This window comes from Bufo gargarizans, chromosome 4, assembly GCF_014858855.1.
Source record: "Bufo gargarizans isolate SCDJY-AF-19 chromosome 4, ASM1485885v1, whole genome shotgun sequence".
Classification (NCBI taxonomy): Eukaryota; Metazoa; Chordata; class Amphibia; order Anura; family Bufonidae; genus Bufo; species Bufo gargarizans.
Genome location: NC_058083.1, coordinates 322,074,168 through 322,091,063, shown reverse-complemented (window position 1 = coordinate 322,091,063; position 16,896 = coordinate 322,074,168). Strand labels below are relative to the sequence as shown.

At 42.2% G+C, this 16,896-nt stretch overlaps 1 protein-coding gene across 1 annotated transcript in view; it reads left to right on the top strand.

Moving 5' to 3' along the window:
• Positions 1–16,850, top strand: part of HBS1L (HBS1 like translational GTPase) — a 104,635-nt gene extending 87,785 nt beyond the window's left edge. The window contains exons 13-18 of the mRNA XM_044289314.1: positions 885–989; positions 7,551–7,641; positions 10,233–10,341; positions 10,514–10,614; positions 14,699–14,843; positions 16,212–16,850. Coding sequence (XP_044145249.1) covers positions 885–989; positions 7,551–7,641; positions 10,233–10,341; positions 10,514–10,614; positions 14,699–14,843; positions 16,212–16,223 — 563 coding nt within the window. The 3' untranslated portion in view covers positions 16,224–16,850. The remainder of the gene's footprint in view (positions 1–884; positions 990–7,550; positions 7,642–10,232; positions 10,342–10,513; positions 10,615–14,698; positions 14,844–16,211) is intronic.
• The last annotated feature ends 46 nt before the right edge of the window (positions 16,851–16,896 follow it).

The window sequence follows — 16,896 nt, the reverse complement described above, 5'->3', positions numbered from 1 at the left end:
CCGGCCCGACAGTGCTCATTCAATGCGCACGCACTGATATTGCTTTTATCGGCACATGCGCGGGATTACGGACGGGAGGAGGGAGGTTAGAACAGAGACTAAGGGCGGGCAGACGCGGCAGCGGAGGAGTGCCTTCGTATGAGTAGACGAGGAAGTTATCAGTAAAATATCATAGACAGGTGAGGCCAACAGAAAAGGAGGCTTCCTCTGGATATGGCAATTTGGTGATAGCTAAGGAAAAAAACTTATCAAAATCCGTTTGTCCTCCTTTGCACTGAATCTATATTTTTGTAATTACATTACTCCTCGATCTTACACTGATTATACCTCAGAGCTGCATTCACAATTATGCTGGTTGTCATTGGAACTGGTCAGCAAACCAGTCAGACCCACCTTTAAAAGGGTTGTTCACCCCGGGGACGTTTTCTACAGACCACAATGGCTTCTGTCAAATATACGCGTCAGACATTCAGCTGAAAAGTAATGCCGGGAGATATTTGCTTTGTAGCCAGCAGAATTGTGAATTCAGCTCTGGTCTATGATACAGACTGAAACACTGGATCACAATAGAGTCATGTCAGCCTCATTAATTTTGGCGGAACTCTCCAACCATCTAATGTGTATTCGGGTGTCCTGACTTTTGCCCAATAGCAGATGTCTGGAGAACAATGCCTATTATTTTGTGGGAGATAAGGTGCTTCCAGAGGTGTCTGGCAGCCACACATTCCCCTTACCCCTTGCACCCCAAGCATGTAAGTGTATGGGGAAATCAGATATTGACCGTACAAGCGTTCAGCAGGCATCTAAGGTAGTTGAGGTAACCCTGGATAAGAGTAAAAGCTTTAATGATTGTATTTGATATTATAATATTTTTTTTTGCCCAGATCAAGGTTCTGGATTTTGCGTGACTGGCAAAATAGAAGCTGGGTACATCCAGACTGGAGACCACTTAGTAGTTATGCCCCCTAATGATAGATGCACAGTTAAAGGTAAGTCGATAGACATAGCTGAAGTCTGCTATCGAAGGATGCACTACCTTGCTTCTCACAGCATCTGTTTTGGGACAACTTCTGAAAGCCCTTTCTGCACCTGAAACTGGAACGTGCTGTCAAACTGATACTGACTGTTGAATAATTTATCCAAAATCTTGAAACGAATTTCCTCACAGGTGACTGTGCGTCTGAGCGCTTCTGTGTGAGACATTTCACTTAATGCCTGAGCTTGAGGCTTCGATTTCTCACGCCAGCAGATGATTCCCACATTGTTTTATTAGTCATTTCGCCTTGTCCCCTTTACATCACACTGTATTCAGACGAATGTGAGGGGATATGTTTTGGCATGGAGATCCTAAAAATAAAACTTGTGTACTTGGATGATATCATTTTGAAAGTGCTATTTTTTTTTTTTTCCTTTTTTACAATGTCGGGGGTTGCCCCCGGAAAAAATATTGTTTAGATCAGTTCAGCCCTTTATTCTTAACATTTATTGTATTTACACTTTAAAAATAGCACCACCTATAAGTCTTTCTGCTATCTCCTGAGCAATTACAGTAACTCTGTCTCTCTCATCATTTCCTCTGAGACGCAGAGAAGACACTGGAGCTTCAGAAGTAACTGGCTCATCAACCTCACCGATCCCTCTGACAAAGCATATGCGTCCACCTCTGCACGTTACTGAGGTGGACACAGAAAGACTGCTCATTATAAACAGCAGGGGGGGCTATTCTAACATTTTAAGTCTATCAAGAAAAAACGCAGCTGGCACTACCCAATGTGTGATCAATCTGAATAGACCCTTTTCAGCACTAGATCAAAAGCAATATTCGGTGGTGCTCTGCTCAAAAGAGTCATATAAATACTTAGTAGTAGGAAACACAAGTAGCGGCACTCGCCATAATGTTCACTTTGCACCTTTTATTGGTAAAAAAGAATCGGACACAGGCACTGCACAAAAAAATCAGGCAACAGCCGTTTGGCGCACTTTTCTCCACCTAATTTTTTCCCGCCCCCATCCGGTCACATGACCATACACAGGTGAATAATAAATATACCAATTAAAAATAACAACACCACATAATAGTGCAAATACATACTTCAAATGACACCCATCCACATAAAAACCTATTAAATAGAGACAGCAAGATCGTTCTGGTCATTGAGTCCAAGCGAGTCCATAGCATTAGTTCTAATAATCCAGGCTGCTTCTCTCTGGAGGAGGAGGAGACGCTTCCCATCCCCACTGGCATATAAACCACCTCCAATCCTGCACATTGTAGGACATTTTTGTTACCTTCATGTTGTTCTAATGTGTGGCTCCTATTCCTGTGTCTATAGATTTTTTTTTTTTATGTTCCCTGAACCTGATATATAGGGGTCTAAAAGTTTTTTTTTACCAGTGTAAAATTTACCGCACGGGCAAAAGATTACATATAACACGCGATATAAAACTTTTTACAAAATGCTGCACCCCCCTATTGTGAGGAATTTGGACTTATGCATAAATCTACACATGGAGCACCTGCTACATGCAAAATTACCTTTAGGGGTAGATTTTCCCAACCAGTTAGTATCATCTGTCTGTAAATTACTCCTCACTATAGCATTACCTATGGTAGCACTTCTCTACCTCTGCTAACGCTTTGTTGCGTTATGACAGCTTTCATCTGCCTCATGTCAAAAAGGCAGTTCCTTATGGGCAATTCCTTCCATTGAGGAGGATTGTCAGATGATGATGATGATTTCAAAAAAGAGTGTATAGACCTTACGTCCCGCTTTTTACATAGGGGTTACCCTGATCATGCCATTGGGACAGCTCAGCAGAGAGTAATTCGGTTAAAACAAAAGGACTGCATTAGGAAAAAGAGAGCGAATATGTCATCAGCAAGAAAATACTAGGGCCGTGTTTGACTATATCGATCTTGATCATGATTAAGAGCAGTTTGGTTTGAAACATGTCTGTCTGACGGGAGGTGATGACCACTGCTTTTGTACATTGACTGTATCCACGATGGAATAAAGATGATGCAGCGCTTTAACATACTACGTGCTGGACGTTTCTTCTGCTTCAAGGTGTTCATACTGAGCCAGCCTGGGCTTGTCCAGTGCACTGTGGATTACTGGTGCGCTGGACTTTTACTCCTTCTATTGGGAAAATATACCCCTAAAGGTAATTTTACATTGGTAAAACTTTTAGACCCCTATATGTCAGGTTCAGGGAACATAAAAAAATCTATAGACACAGGAATAGGAGCCACACGTTTGATTAACCACATACAAGAACAACATGAAGGTAACAAAAATGTCCTACAATCTGCAGGATTGGAGGTGGTTTATATGCCAGTGGGGATGGGATGGAAAGCGTCTCCTCCTCCAGAGAGAAGCAGCCTGGATTATAGCTGTCTTTATTTAATAGGTTTTTATGTGGATGGGTGTCATTTGAAGTACGTATTTGCACTATTATGTGATGTTATTTTTAATTGGTATATTTATTATTCACCTGTGTATGGTCATGTGACCGGATGGGGGAGGGAAAAAATGAGGTGGAGAGAAGTATTTATCTCATCCCATACCGGTTCACATTAGGCTTGACAAAGCGCAAGGTGCGCCAAACGGCTGTTGCCAGATTTTTTTTGTGCAGTGCCTGTGTCCGATCCTTTTTTACCAATAAAAGGTGCAAAGTAAACATTATGGTGAGTGCCGCTACTTGTGTTTCCTACTACTAAGTGTTCTAACCTTATTCATGAAACTATCTGCGGATAGAAGCATGTTTAATACGTGTAAATGCAATAATATATGGATATGCTAACCAGACATGAAGAAAGCTGATCTGTGATTAGTTATGATCATTTTACTGTCGCACAGATTTGATAAATGTCTCCCACTTTTCTCAGCCTGGAGATCAAACAGCTGATCTTCCATGACAGAAAGATAACACCTTTTAAAAAAAATAAAAAAGCTAGCTTCTCTCACACCCAGCAGTCAGGGAAAATTTATTATTACATGGGGTTCATTCAAGAGATTGGCCTTCCATGTAATGGATGGTAACACCACCTCTGGCAGAGTGGCTGGCTGTTCTGGCTCATGACGTCCATCAGGATAGGAGCTGTAGTCCTGATATAACCTCTTTAAGGCCTCTTTCACACGAGCGTGTCCGGATGCGTTGCGACAAACCCGCGCGAGTAGGTATGCAATTGCAGTCAGTTTTGACTGCGATTGCGTTCCGTTCAGTTTTTATTGCGCGTGTGCAATGTGTTTTGCACGCGCGTGATAAAAAACTGACTGTGGTACCCAGACCCGAACTCCTTCACAGAAGTTCAGGTTTGGGTTCAAGGTTATGTAGATTGTATTATTTTCCCTTATAACATAGTTATAAGGAAAAACAATAGCATTCTGAATACAGAATGCATAGTACAATAGGGCTGGAGGGGTTAAAATAATAATAATTTAACTCTCCTTAATCCACTTGTTCGTGCAGCCGGCATCTCTTCTGTCTTCTTCTTTGAGGAATAGGACCTTTGACGTCACTGCGTTCATCACATGGTCAATCACATGACCCATCACCATGAAGACAGAAGAGATGCCGGCTGCGCGAACAAGTAGATTAAGGTGAGTGAAAAAATTTATATTTTTTTTAACCCCTCCAGCCCTATTTTACTTAGCGCTCTGTATTCAGAATGCCAAATATTTTCCCTTATAACCATGTTATAAGGGAAAATAGTAATGATCAGGTCCCCATCCCGATCGTCTCCTAGCAACCGTGCGTGAAAATCGCACCGCATCCGCACTTGCTTGCGGATGCTTGAGATTTTCACGTAGCCCCATTCACTTCTATGGGTCCTGCATTGCGTGAAAAACGCACAAAATAGAGCTTGCTGCGATTTTCACGCAACGCACAAGTGATGCGTGAAAATCACCGCTCATGTGCACAGCCCCATAGAAATGAATGGGTCCGGATTCAGTGCGGGTGCAATGCGTTCAACTCACGCATTGCACCCTCGTGGAAAACTCACCCGTGTGAAAGGGGCCTAAGGATTCAGGAACACAATCATGTTTTTCCCTTTTTGACATATGTTTTATATGATCCTGTTTTGTTGGTCTTTATTGGACATTTATTGAGAAGTGTTTATAATGGAACTCTAGGAGTCAGTCTTCTGCCTCTTGATTTGTAAAATCCGATGGTGGGTAATTTCTACCACATTGGTTTTTGTATGGTCTATGGTATAAATGTCTTCATCTTATGCCTTTAGTGCCCTCTGCTGAAAAAAGCTGTAATAGCAGTCAGAAAAGCATTCTTACCTGTGTTTTTTGAGAGAGCTCCAACCCTAGGCTTTTTTGAATATGGTAATAAAGGATTTTTTCATATTCCTAAACCCAGCTAGTTTTATATAAAAGCCCACTAGATTTATATAATAAATGAGATAATTCAGTGTATATTGAAAATTCATGCAACTTCCTTTTCTAGTTTTTGTATCGGTATCTAACCATTTGTAAGATAATTGCTTGTACTCAGGAATGGAAACCTTCAGACCATGTTTGAGGCCCCTTTCAGACGAGCGAGTGTCACGCTCCGAACTCTCACCGCATCACCCGTCCTGAACTCCCAGCATTGATGGGGTCGCATAGCATCAAATTGATTTATGATGCTATGTAACCCTTACAGTTCTGGAATGTATTGTATAACACTGACAGCATTATGTCAGTGTTATCCTATACATTCCAGACCTCTCAGGGTTGTTTTTCATCATAAATCACTATAATGCTATGCGACCCCGGCAGTGCTGAAATTTCAGGATGGGTGATGCGCTGCGAGTCCGGAGCGTGACACTCTCTCGTCTGAAAGGGGCCTAAAGCTAATTTCACAGGAGCGTGTTGGGTCTGGGAAACACTCCCGGACTGAATGCTGCTTCTCTGACATGAACTCACAGCATTATAATGACCACAGATCTTCTGCACCGTACTCACAGCATTATGTGAGTAGTGTACAGTAGACCTTTGGTTAGGCAGGAACTCAGAGCATCATAAATCATAATTACACTGTGAGTTTGGTCAGAGGAGCAGTATTGGGTCCAGGAATTACATCTTATGAAGCATGTTTCCTAGACTGAACATACTTGTGCAAAATTAGCCTTAGGCCTCATGCACACGACCGTTGTTTCATTCCGTGTCCGTTTTTCGTGATTTTCTGCGGACCCATTGACTTTTAATGGGTCCGTTGAAAACTCGGCTAATGCACCGTTTGTCATCCACGTCCGTGATCCGTGGTCCCAGTCCGTCAAAAAAATATAACCTGTCCTATTTTTTTCACGGAAAAATGGTTCGCGGACCCATTCAAGTCAATGGGTCCGTGAAAAAACACGGAGGCACACAAGATTGTCCGCGTCCGTTTTTTTCCTATCATTTGCATGGCAAACTTGACTTAGACTTTTTTTTACTTTCCTTCATGTCTGGTGATCCTCCAAAAATAAAGGAAGACACACGGAAACAAAAACACAAACGGATCATGGAACAACGGAACCCCATTTTACGGAACACAACAACAGTCGTGTGCATGAGGCATTAATGAAACCGTTATCTGGCACATTAAGTGCATAGAGAGACCCTTTTGCAATGGCTGTGCACCTGTGTCCATATGACATTATCAGAACTGATTTTTAGGCTCTGGCCACAAACTAGAACGTGTCCTTTCACGGAGATCAAGCTCAGATCTTCAAAGAGTTTTCCAAGATTTTGATACCGATGAACATTAGTATCTGATTGGTGGGGGTCCGACACCCGCCAATCAGCTGTTTGACTATGCATCGGCGCTCCTGTGAGGGCCACTGCCTTCTTGCAGCTTACCAACACAGAGCCGTACATGGTATAGCGACTGGGCTTGGTACTCCATTCAGCCCCATTCACGTGACCGATGATCATGTTGCCACTGGCCTAGGTAAAGCTGAGGGCCGCGGCACTCACAGGAGCCCTGACGTCTTCTCAAACAGCTGATTGGCCCCCAGGACACCCACTGATCAGATACTGATGACCTATCCTGAGGATAGATCGTCAATATAAAACTCCTTTAAAGACTCTTAGGCTACGGCCACATGGTGCATTTTTACAGTACAGTAGCTGAAAATCAACCGCAGTGCTGTGAAAAAAAGCGGTATTCCATTCTTTTTTTTTTATTTTTTTACTATGTATTGCTAATGGCTGAGCGGTAGCCTTCAAAACCACATGGCCATTAAGAATGCACAGTGAAGAAACAGTTTTTAATGAGTTATTGAATACTGGAATGGCTTACAGGGCAATGCTTCTCAGCAGCGCCGCGTGGCCATAACCTTGAGGAACGGTAACACAGAACATATTACAATGCTTAATGGATTCTTTTGTTATATCTGTAGAAACGTGAAGCTAGTAGCTGCCTGCAGTGAACATAGTGGGTTGCATCGATTTTAGTTTGTGCCTCTAACCATTCGTAACTGAAATACAATGACTCATGTAGCACATTTCGGCCCAGAGAAATGTTGTGTTACTTGCATCCAGCAATAAAGTTCCGATCTTACTCATTTCCAGGAATCACATTACATGATGAAGCAGTTGATTGGGCCGCGGCCGGAGATCACGTTAGTCTCACTTTGACCGGCGTGGATATCATCAAAATCAAGTAAGTGCTCATCAATCAGTGTCTGACTCAGCAGCAGTTTCAGGACCTCAAGAAAAGGGTGTAGTCTCTGAGAGTTAAGTGGTTTTATTTTTAGACAGAATTGACTGTTATATGAAATTTGTCAATTATTAATGAAACCGGGTATGAAACTAATCTCCCGTAAACAGGAACATATTACTCTGCAGTTTGTAGCTTTTTCATAGTGTCAGTTCTCAGCCAAAAAGACATCAGTTGTCACCACATTGCAACCTTTGCAAAACTCTGCACCTGGGTGTGGTACCCCTGCCTACTAGCTTTGTAGACACGTTAGTGGCGTATTCGTTTGCATAGTGGTTACGAGTGATTCGGGATTCCGATTTTGGAATTGTCTTGCGGCCGAGTTATGTTTTGTCTTTGTGATTGACACTGACGTCACGTTTGTTTAGGATTAGAACGAAGGGAATATGGGTTGTGTGACATTACGTAATTCAACAATATGAGAACCACTTGCAGATGTACATGTTTTATTAGGTTTCCTGATCTTTACCCATTTGTAACTGCCATTGCTATCTCTTGGGGTAGGGCTTTTCATAGTGTGACTACTCTTACTGTAAAGAATCCTTTCCTGTATTGATGTCTAAATAGCCTTTCCTTAGCATGTCAAGAATGACCCTGGTCATTTGGAAAGAATAAACCCTGTACCAGTTTTTTTTAATCGACCACAAACGTATTTATACGTGTAAGAAAATATTTTTTTTCCAAGCTGATCAAGCGCTATTAGAGATCCCTTCCATCCCATTTAAAGGGGTTATCCAAAATTTTATATTGATGGCTTATTCTCAGAATAGGTCATCAATATCAGATTGGTGAGGGTGTGACTCCTGGCACCAGCACCGATCAGCTGTTTGACGAGGCTACTGCACTCATTGAAGCTCTGGTGAGCACTGCAGCTTACCAAGCTCAGCTTCTTACATTGGATAGCAGTTGTGCTTAGTATCGCAGCTCAGCTCTATTCACTTGAATGGGACTGCCATGTGCCTAGGCCATGTAACTGATGTACAGTGATGTCACTAGCATGAGGCCTAGGCTCTCACAAAGGACCGTAGCCTCTTTGAACAGCTGATCGGTGGGAGTGCCATTAGTTGGACCTCCGCCGATCTGATATTGGTGACCTATCTAGCTCATTTCTTCCAATTCAATATCCAATACCTTTGAATACTCTCCAGCTATCTTATAGGCTTTTTTGCAATGTGGAGCCCAGAACTGAATCCCATATTCGAGATGTGACCCTACAAGGGGTAATATTGCATTGCAATCACAGTTTTTTCTCTCTCCCTTTTAGGTTCCATTCCGCATTTTGGGGAATGGAATTGCGGACCCATACATTTCTATGGGGCCGCACGACGTGCGGCCCCGATACGGAATTGCGGACCCACACTTCCGGGTCCGCAATTCCGATCCTGAAAAAAATTGAACATGTCCTACTCTTGTCCGCAATAGCGGACAAGAATAGGCATATTCTCTTAGTGCCGGCAATGTGCGGTCCGCAAAATGCGGAACGCACATTGCCGCTGTCCGTGTTTTGCGGATCTGCAAAACACGTTGCAGACGTGTGAATGGACCCTTACACAGTACACAATAAAATCTTTTTTGCCTTTGCAGCTGCTGCTTGGCTGACTTGTAACCAGGATACCCAAGTCATCTTGTTCTGTTGTCTCCAGTTTTATTCCATTGAAAGTATATGCAATAATATGATTAGTGCAGCTTAGGTGATTTGCTTTACATGCCAATCTTATTTGTTTTTCTGTGATATATCTTACATTACTGGGTATGGATTGCCCCAAAAGTGTTCTTTTATCCCCCTCCTTTTGTATTTTGGACAATGCTCCTGGGACAACGTGCAAAAAAGCCATACTCTTTGATACAAAAGAAAAGTGAAAGAAATATCCCTTTATTGATAGAAAAAAACAGCATGCTATAAATATATGATCTCTGGGTGTCTGACTGCTGGGACCCACCAAGGTACACCTCCGGTGATCATCCATTTATCACCTCTGCTGTGGGTGGAATGAGGACCTTTTATCTTTATCATTATACACACATAAAACAATATATAAACCACATCTGCAGTACTGAAAAGTAAAATAATTGGAAGAACATACTGACGTTTCTGAACCCGCTGTTTCTTCATGATACAGGCATCTCCGGAAGCATATATTAGGCCAAACTACTGTGAGTGGTGGCATTCTTTGAAGTGGCAGGCAGGTTTCTTGATGAGAACATAAGTCCCATGAAATGTGTGTCTATGTTTTGGCTGACTTTCCTGTATGGCTTGTGCTTGAGTCATTAAAGATATCACATCATAGCATAATTGCTGCAATGTCCATGCCGATAAGTAAATTAGATAGAGTCGGGAAACTTGGTAATAAGCCGGCCATACTAAGTGATATGAATGGGGGGCATGTCTGATCTATTGAATGAAAAGTCCCATATTCAGCTGATCTATACATACATGGAGGGGGCTTTTCTCATGACTTATTGCAGAACATTCCTCTTCTGTATGACCGCATTTGTGTATTACAGCGTGACGGGGCATATTCTTTCTTTTGCAGTGTGGGCTGTGTGTTCTGCAGTCCTAGTGAACCTATCAGAGCCTGTACACGTTTCCGAGCCAGAGTTCTCATCTTTAATTTTGATGTTCCTGTAACACAAGGATTCCCAGTGAGTATTTGTTCTTTTATCTTTACGAAGACTAAGATTACATAATGTCTTTTACAGAACGTTGTCAGGTTTGTGATGCCCTGCTGTCCTAATATTACAGATATGTCCTTAGTCTTACCCTCTGTTTAAATTACGTATTTCATTTTCTTTTTTTTTTTCATTCTGTATCTAGGTTATTATACACTACCAAACTGTGAGTGAGCCCGCCACCATCAGGAGGCTGATCAGTGTACTACACAAGAGCACAGGAGAAGTGGTTAAGAAAAAGCCAAAGTGAGATTTAGTCTGTCCTGTGATATAGAAACAAAATGTACTGAAAGCAGCACAGCGCTGTAATGAGCAGTTTGTTCCTTTGGCATAACAAAGGTGTTTGACCTGTAGGATACCAGCGCCGTACATGTACGGCAGGCTGATTGGGTGGGTGCAGGAGCTGCGCCTTCCCAATCAGCTGCAGGGGTCCAGCAGTCACTGATAGCCTGACCCCTGCTGTATTCACTGGCATCGGTGAAAACACTGATGCCAGCGCATTAACCCTTGCACTGCCGCGGTCACCACTGACCGCGGTACGTGCAGGATCCTGCGGGGTGGCCATCGGGTCCCCGCGCTGCTGTGACGGTGACCCGATGGCAGGGAAGGTAGCCAGATGCCTTCCTTAGGCATCGTGGCTGCCTTCCGTGACAGCCTGTGAGATTACTTTAAAAAAATTACGTTTTAAGTAAATAAAATAAAAAAAAGTGTCCTTTTCCCTAAAAAAAAAAAAGTACTTTACTTTTATTTTTTTTCTTATTTAAAAAAAAATGACATATTAAGTATCGCCGCGTCCGTATCGACCGGCTCTATAAAATGATCACATGACCTAACCCCTCAGGCTAGTTTCACACTAGCGGCAAGGACCTCCGGCAGGCTGTTCTGGCGGTTGAACAGCCTGTCAGACAAGAATAGGCAGTTCTATGGGGGGGTGCCGGACAGGTGTATTGCGGATCTGTGTGAATGGACCCTTAAACATGATTTTTTATTTTTTTTGTTTCAAAAATACTTTTATTGTGTTAAATGTAAAAAAAAAAAAAAAAAAAAAGACCTATTGGGTATCGCTGCGTCCGTAACAACCTTCTCTATAAAAATACCACATGACCTAACCCCTCAGGTGAGCACTGTAAAAAAAAAAAAAACACCTGTTAAAGAAAATAAAACACCTAATACTGCGCTGCCCCAGGACCCACAGGGCAGTGCACCCGGAAGTCAGGGAAAGATAAACAGAGATATATAAACAATGAGTTTAGATGTACATTGTGAGTAAACGTGATTTTTATTTTTATTTTTTAAACATTTGGTCCCGGACAACCCCTTTAAGTAAATGGGGCTGAGTGCAGTACCATGTACGGCGCTGTGCCTGGTGAGATGGCCACTGTGCTCAGAGGGTCACTGGTGCCTTCTCAAACAGCTGATCTGCAGAGGTCCCAGGTGTCAGACCCCCACGATCAGATACTGATGAGCTATCCAGAGGATAGGTCATCAGTAGTAAAATCTCCAAAAAACGTTGTAACTCCTTCCGCACATAAGCCGTACTTCGGCAGGAACTTTCGGAAACGTGCCATATATGATCAAGTGGACTCGGAAACTGCGCTTGCTTGATCAGCAACAAATGCCCGGCTTTTACTGACAGCCAGGCCTCTGCTGTTTCCGCCAGCATTGCTTAAAAATCAAGCGGATTAACCCCTTAGATGCCACAGTCAATGATGACCCCAGGCATATAACGGGTTTACAGAGGGAGGGAGCTCCCCATCTCATCCCATCGGGTCCCCACAATGTGATGCGGAATGCCAGTGGCTGCCAAGGCAGCCGAGTGCCTCACACAGGACTCGGGGCCTGGCAGCTACGGAAGCCTATGAGACCCAGGCCCTGGGCTGGGTATCCTAGGCAACTGTCAGTGTAATACTAACAGTTCCAATGCATTACAGTACACCATGTATTGTACTGCATTGAAACAGGGATCAAACCTTCAAAAGTTGATGTCCCATAGTGGGACAAAAATAGTAAGAGTAATAGTAAAAGTTTAAAAAAAAGTGTTTTAGTTAAAAAAAAATAAAAAAAAAGCCCTTTTGCCTTAATTATAAAAAGAAACAAAAAATTAGAAATAGACATTTTAGGCATCGCTGCATCCGTAACCACTGGTTTTATAAAAAATATCACATGATCTACCCTATCGGATGAATGCGTAAAAAATAAAACTGGTACCAAAACAGCTATTGTTTGTTCACCTCGCCTCACAAAAAAATCTTAATATTGAATGAACAAAAAGTACCCCAAAATGGTATATTAAAACTTTAACTCATCCCTCATAAAATGAGCCCCCACAGAAGATAGTAACCAGAAAAACATTTAAAAAAAAGTATGGGTCTCAGAAAATGGCAACACAAAAACATGATTTCTTTTTCCAAAATGCTTTTATTGAAAATAAAAAGACACATTTGGGATCACTACATCTGTAATGACCTAGTCTATAAAAATATCACATGACCTATCCCATCAGATGAATGGGAATGAGATGTAAACATTGGCTGCTCTGTTCGCGGCACCTTCAAATGACGGCATATAGTAGATGCCTAGCTTCATTTACTCGTCCATTCTGTACTGCACAGACGTCTGAAGAAGCGTCCTGCACATGCCCAGTCTACTCTAACTGCGCAGTCTCCTGATGAAGCATTTGGCGTATGCACTACCTAAGCTCCCTCTAGGCCTGCACGATATATCGCCAAAGCAATCGTATCGCGATAATCGCCGATTGCGATATGGCTATTTGGCCGACCCAAAAATGCAGCGATTATTTTTCGCTTTATAAGACACTGTGCGTCTCATAAAGCGATGGTTGACTTTTTACGTGGTTGACACTGATGTATCGCCGGCCACTATGCTGCACAGCGTTGCCGGCGATACATTAGTTACAGAAGGGGGAGGGGCTGAAGGCAAGTCGCCGCAGGCCCCGCGCACATAACTGTCTTTGTATGCTCTCCTATTGAAAAATTCGCCAGCCTCTGTATTCACCATGAATGCACTGAAGTGAGCGGGCCGGCCGGCGCATGACTTCATTCAGTCGCATTCCTGCTTCATTAATGAAGTGGTAGGAGCGCGACTGACTGAGTGACATCAGTCATGTGCCGGCCGGCCCGCCCGCTCACTGCAGTGCATTCAGTGTGAGTACAGAGGCTGGTGATTTTATCATTAGCAGAGCGATTGTTTCAGCAGTAAAGAAAGACTTTGCATACAAAGACAGTTATGTGTGCGGTTTAGGACACATGAGGGGGCATTAATAAAGTAATGCTGTGACACATAGGGCCATGAGGGGGACCAGCATAATATGCTATGTCTGTGTCATTCACACATATAGCATCTTATGCTGGCCCCCCTCATGGCCCTATGTGTCACAGCACACATCCCCCATAACAGTGCATCATCCACAGATCCCCTCCCCATACAGTGTCATCCAAAGAATCCCTCATAACAGTGTCATCCAAAGAATCCTCCATAACGGCGCCATCCGCGGATCCCCCCTGATCCCCCTTTGTAATGTTAAAGATAATACAACCGGATCCGCTCATAGTTGTATTATCCGTAACGGATGCGTTTTTGCTGGACCCTGCCGGATCCAGCAAAAACGCTAGTGTGAAAGTAGCTTAAGCAAGTAGAAAATATCCATTCTAAACAATTTATATGCATTTTAAAACACAGCAAAAAAGTGTGTGTGAAGAAGGCCTTGAAAGGGAATTCTAGTTCTCCATTCAGGGTGCTTATCCAGAGCAGCTACAGAAGACCTTTTCTGCCCCTGCAAGGCTCCAGTGCATCCATCCATGACACCTACAGGTTATTTATCTCCAGGGTAGCTGTCTTATACTTCATTCTCCCCGGTACTTCAGAGGAATTTAACACTCGCTCTCTGATTCAGCCTTGATATCTGTGAGCCAGATCTGTAAGATGTTAATCTCAGATGTTGATCCCATTTCTCTTCTTACTGATAGTTATTATATAACAAAGGGAATATTATACTTAAAACCTAAAAATGTAATCTGTAGCAGTTTGGAGAAGTACAACATTTTACAAAATAAAACTTATGTAATTGGTTTTGGCATAATCTGTATGGAAATACAGTATTGGGCTCATGCACATGACGTACTTATTACTGCCATAATATGACAATGTGTATGGGGTCATCATGCCTAAAATGTGCTGCAGACCAAAATAGGAACAACATACCATTGCAGACCATATCATTCCTTTTTTTTTTTGTTTTAACATGAAGTTGTGTTTTGGATTTTATTTTGTCTGTGCAGTAGTTTTTATGTGGTGGTTTAACTTTTTTCAGATGTCTCACAAAAGGAATGAATGCCATGATAGAGCTTCAGACACAAAGGCCTATCGCTTTAGAATTATACAAAGACTTTAAAGAACTTGGCCGGTTCATGCTTCGATACAGTGGGTCATCTATAGCAGCTGGAGTTGTCACGGAGGTAGGTTTGCTGAGGAGCAGTTTTCTCTGTTTCCCTGGGTTGGATTATATGTTGGTTACCTTTCACTTGCTGCATGTTTATACTAGCAATGTATGTGGTGCAAATTTTGAGCAATCGGCACACATCAGAGCATGAGGAGTCCAGACGTTCTCCTGATCCATCGTTTTAAGCATTCACATACTAAACCTATAATAAAACGCAGACATGTTCAACATAAGATCTTTACAGCTAATATTAATAGAATCAGACAATTTTAAATTCATAAATACATTGTTCAGGGAGCAAAGCATCAGCAGCTCTCCACTCTAAAGTTTTTCTGTAAGTATTTGGGGCATAAAATGTATATTAAAGGGGGTTTTCCAGGCTGCTAAGTTGATGACCTCTTCTCAGCATAGGTAATTAATATCTGATCCGTTAGGTCTAACGCCCCGCATCCCCACAGATTAGCCTCCTGCATCGGAACTAGCTCTTGAATGGAACATGAAGCACAATGCCGTTCAAAGTGTAGTGGTTGTGCTGGGTTACTGCAGCTCAGGTCCCATTGAAGTGAATGAAAGTTGAGCTGCAGTAACCCTGTATGGCCACTACACTTTGAACGGAGCTGTGCTTCTTGTTCAATTTACTGTGCTAGTTTGGTGCTGGAGGCTGCAGTGAACAGCTGATCAGTGGAGATGCGGAGTGTCAGATATTAATGACCTAGCCTGAGGATAGATGATCACTATCAGGGGCCTAGAAAACCCATTTAATTTCTACTTTCAGTTTTATGGCTAGGGATGATCAAAGTCGATTCGCATAAAACTTTGTTAGAGACTTCGGGTAATAACTTCAGAAATTAATTTCTACTGTTAAAAAACTTTTACCAAACAAAGTTTTATGCGAATCAACTTCGGATGTTTCATCCGAAGTCGATTCGCTCATGCCTATTTATGGCCATTACTTTATTTTTGTAATGACAGAAATTGCAGAAAAGTTTCTTCAAGTGATAGCACCAGTTGGGAACCATGTACATGGGCATGATCCTCTGCAGTTTTGCTCCTGGAGTTTTAGAAGTCTTGAAGGGGTTGGCCAGTTGATATTACTAAATGTACATGTGCTGGTAACGGCTAGAATTAATCATTACTAAACTGATGTCGGATAGTTTACTAAGAATAATTCATGTTTACAAGCCGCTGTCCTGACCTGTGTGCTGGGAACATGGCCGTCTCCATTCACTTATATTTCATATGTAAAGGGAACCTGTCCCCTGCTAAAACCATCCCAAGCCGCCAGCAGTGTGATGATGCCTGTTAGACAAGTGACAATAAAAGAAACGCATTTTGTGCATTATCACGTATTTCATATTAATTCAGATTTCTTTTCAATTATCAGATAAAAGAATGACACGTAACTAATAATGGAGACTTTTGCAACCAGCTGAGTACATCCAGCTTGGCCACCCAGGTTCTGTACCCTAGAATGCCTGGCTGAAGACAAAAGTGCAATTAGAAGACGTAACGGACAGAGCCGCTGTGGACAACTTCTCAGTCTTGCCATTTCACTGAACAAAGAGCCAGGAGACCTTGTCCTGGATCAAGAACACAATACCATTAATCAAGTGTCTCTCCTGTTCTCTCTACCGTCCTATATCATTAATGACTTGCTGCAGCTTCTCCTATAAAATTCAAAATTAATTTATATTAATAATCTTCTGGGACTTGGCATGATGCTGTCATCTACAACTGGCAGACACGTTTACAGTTCTCTCTTCTGAAATGTCTGCAGTCTTTTTTTTTTTTTTTTTTTTTTTCGCCTTTATATTAATGAGATTTGGTTTAAAGTATTTAGTACAGAATATAAATTGCTTATGTGCAGTGGAGCATGACTGCAGGACAACACTTTAAGTTTTAGAGCATGGCCAACCATTGAAAAGTGAAGAATAATTGGGGTTTGCTGTGTGTGCCAATTTTATGAACTGATCAACATGGATATAAAATCGACTAATTAAAAAGTCTTGGTTTGAGCATAACATCTACATTGTCTATGTATTTCATTTAAACAGATGGGTTACTTTTAC